Source organism: Trachinotus anak, unplaced genomic scaffold (assembly GCF_046630095.1).
Source record: "Trachinotus anak isolate AG129_WGS33_773 ecotype Australia unplaced genomic scaffold, CSIRO_AGI_Tana_v1 ptg000025l, whole genome shotgun sequence".
Classification (NCBI taxonomy): domain Eukaryota; kingdom Metazoa; phylum Chordata; class Actinopteri; order Carangiformes; family Carangidae; genus Trachinotus; species Trachinotus anak.
The window spans coordinates 16,226,530-16,230,159 of NW_027273876.1; the positions used below are offsets into that span (position 1 = coordinate 16,226,530).

General features: G+C 41.9%; 1 protein-coding gene across 2 annotated transcripts; it reads right to left on the minus strand.

Annotated features, from left to right (window-relative positions):
* Positions 1-299: 299 nt before the first annotated feature.
* On the minus strand, positions 300-3,346 carry lrrc18b (leucine rich repeat containing 18b). Of its 2 annotated transcripts, none has more exons than XM_071463393.1 (3): positions 3,067-3,346; positions 2,384-2,642; positions 300-1,450 (listed from the first exon to the last, which is right to left on the minus strand). In XM_071463393.1, exons 2-3 carry the CDS (start codon positions 2,639-2,641, stop codon positions 1,019-1,021), a joined length of 690 nt encoding a protein of 229 aa, XP_071319494.1. In that variant the 5' UTR covers position 2,642; positions 3,067-3,346; the 3' UTR covers positions 300-1,018. The 2 variants fall into 2 exon arrangements, with proteins under 2 accessions (XP_071319494.1, XP_071319491.1); XM_071463390.1 differs by having other exon boundaries at positions 2,384-2,645; positions 3,067-3,344.
* Between the last annotated feature and the right edge of the window lie 284 nt (positions 3,347-3,630).

Sequence of the window (3,630 nt, forward strand, 5' to 3'; positions counted from 1 at the left end):
TCTTATTTACAGCAGCATGGTTGACTTGTCACATCCATCATAATCTCAACTCATGGGTTGGGTTTTAAAGAGGGAGCCTCTGCTCTCTGTCCTTCATGTCTTACTGTATCGCTGCTTAGTCTCACAATATGGCTGAGTCAATACCAGGCTGCCTCCTTCTTAATGAGTCCATATCTACTGAGATCTTAATCCAGTCCACTCAGCACTCTTTCGCTCAGTGAAGTGGTAAAAACTGAATGACACAGACCTCTGAGGTTATGCCGTTTTCAGATTGTATTGACTGTTTGTGTGGACGTGAAAACGAATTGATCTCGGTCTGGTAATGAGTTAAAGGGGAATGAACAGAGGGCAGACGCTCTGGCCTTCATCTTCTTGGCAAGTAGTGTTTTCTAAGAACAACAGCTGACGATTTTTGAGGTATGACGGGAACTGGGAGAGCTGGGCAGTTGCCCTTTCAGCGAGACACTTGACCCTTAATATGTCCCGGAGAGTGACTCAGGTTAGAGGTAGCACACTGTTGTGTGAATGCGGATGCGTGTGTGTGTGTGTGTGTGTGTGTATAACTAAACAGCAAGCATGAGAGCTATTAGAGCTGTTTCACTGAAAATTGCTAGCTCAGAATGACTTGAGAGCGGTGAGAATGTACCAAGATACTAAAAAGCCCAGGATGGCTCAGGGAGCTTATAACTATAGTCATTTCATCCATTGTTAATGTAAAAAAAAAAAAAATGTTAGCAAGCATCCATACTCCTCAGTTGTCCCTCAGCAGTTCATAATAGCGCATTCAGCCCACTGTATCTCGTGCTCATGTCTTAAGATTTTTTGATGAGCCTTACTGTCAGTGTTACAACAGCAGATGGTGCTGTAGTGTCAGTTAAAGCTACTGTTTGTGGGTACGGTTACAGCACAAGTTTACAGCGAGTTAAAATGAGAAATAAATCATTTGAAAGGCATACATGCCTTGCATGACTGTGTTTTTAAAGTAAAAGAATCTTTACATCTCCCTGTCTTCTTTAGCTCACTCAGTTAATTTGCTCTTCACCACATCTTCCATCTTCTTCCTCGCAGTTTGACACTTATCCAGGCAGTCCTCACACAGGCAGCTCTCTGTGACCAGGTAAAGCCTCTCTGTTGTCATTACTGACTCGTAGCTGGGTGTCAGCTCAGTGAGGATGGGGTTCCTGTCCAGGTTGACCTTCTCCAGTTTGTCAATCCTCGAGAGGCAGACTGGAACGCGGGTGAATCGGTTGTCAGAGAGGCCAATTTGGCGGAGCTCCTTCAAGGCTGCGATGGAGCTGGGAAGAGCCTCCAGCTGGTTGAGACCCAGATTCAGTGTGTGGAGTTTACTCAGCAGGCCCAGCTCACTGGGGAGGCTTGTCAGACGGTTGTTGCACAGGTTCAAAACCTGCAGGTTCTGCAGACGGCCGATAGTCACAGGGAGTTCTTCTAGCTACAAAACGAACAGGGACACGTTCTGTAGTAGACAACAAAACCATTTCCTGAAAATGTTCTCTTTTTTTCTTCATGCTCTTCTGCTTTAATGTATCATGTGTAATGTAATGTGCAGATTTATGCAGAAAATGCTTCCTTATCTGACACCATGGCATCCAGCCAGACACTTATCCATTATGAAAGGGCCCCGTGACACCCAGGGGCCCAGAGACTCTGTGCTCACTTTCTGTAGTAATTTGTTGAGTTTCCAATTAGACTGTTAATACTGTGTTCACCACCAAATGCACAATACGAACAGAAATGACATCGGCATCATTAGGTAACTTGGAGGCCATGTCTTGTAAAGGGGCTACAATTTAAAATGTAGTTTTCAAGCTGTTATTTCAGTTTATCTTCTGCTTCCATGGACTGCTTTCTAAACACATTCATCAAATATCCACAAACTAACTTAATAACTAACTGGGGGCCACAGGTCACATCCTACCTGAGGGTCAAGTAGAAGATAAATCCAGCCCTGCATATAACATTGTGTGTGGTACAAAATAACACTGAACACACAACTATTAAAAGGTATATATTAGGACCATCAAAGGCCCCAAGAAGACATCTGCATCACACTAGATGAGTAAAAAGTACAAATCCTAAGTGTAGATTGACCTGTAAACAACCCCTGGATCCTACACTTCCCAAAATGCAACTTTTCTTTGAAAACACTCTCAGTGGGTAATGGAGGCTTTTGGTTTTAAATTTCTAGACTCCCAAACCCAACTCTTTCAGAGCCTAAGAAGATATTCATTCATTTATTTATTTATTTATTTATATTATTTAACAGTATTTAGGGTAAAGAATTAGTCAGTAAAAAAACTATATAATCAAAGAAATCAAAGATGCCTTTTGAAGCATCTGTTCCTCAGTTTCCTGCCATACTCACATAGTTACTGTGCAGATCCAAAACACTGATGTTGATGAAATTTTCAATAAAATCTGGAATCTTTATGATCAGGTTCCTGCTCAGGTCCAGTTCATCGATGTCACACAGCTTCTGGATGCACTTTGGCACCGTGGCAATCTCCTTGAAGCTGAGGTCCAGTCGCCGTTTACCATCCAGCGTCAGCGCCACGCAGTTCTGAGCCATTTTCAAGGTGATTGTCTTTCCCTTCGGCTGTCTGCTTTTCTTTCCTTTGGCCATGCTGCTGCAGGGAGACGGAAGATAGTGGACAGTGACGGGGTCTGTAGTTAACAGTATTCAGCAAAGTGCTGTGACAGAGGAGTTGACAGTTGAACTGGTCTGCAAGATTATGTTTCCCAACAGCGTGCAGCAGCTGTAACAGTAGACAAAGTCGAGTTTTACCTTTCTCCCTAGATGAAATACGCGAAACATTATCTCTCATTGTTCCATGACAAAGCAAATTCACTAACACATTTCAAGCTCTTTACTATAGTGTATTTACAATGTGCAATCAGTGTTCAGTACTGTTTCACAACAATAATGTGGCACTTCAAATGTGGTGTCAGTCAGAATAAATAAAAGTTAAGGTGAATAAATGGGTTTTTAAACCACATTCTTTGTTTTCTTGTAAAGCAATTAAGAATCAAGAAACTTCTATTCCTTACCAGCATTAATAAATCTGCAGCTTAGAACCAGTGCATTGAATACCAAGAAAAAGACAAATAAGGATTGAGACTCCAGATTCTCTGCATCAAGATTCTTCTGTAGAGAGTTGTTAATAAAAATAAATGACTTGTCGACAGGGAAAGAACTGACATGTTGTGCAGTAGCTGTCTGGACTCACAAGCCCGGAAATGGCATTTGTTTTCATTTGTTTCCAGGCAACTGTTGTCTGGTCTGAGTGCACTTCATTGGCAGGGAGCAGCTACAGCAGGAACGGTGTCTGCATTTGGAAGTCATTTAGAAAAAATACGGTAACTGTTTCTAGGACTACTCTCTTTTAAATAAAAATGACATGAGAGGATGTCTGTGTTGCTTACTGATTGTATGAGGCAGTGGAGGATCTGACTTTCCACAACAGCCCAAGGGTTGCCAGGGCTCTAAAAAAAGCAGTTACCCTATCATCCCATACAAGTCTGGGTTACAGTGGAAAGTTTCAGAGTGAAGTTTAAGAAATGCTCAAAAAGGCTGATAAAAACAAACTAGATCAAATATTAGATCCTGATTAT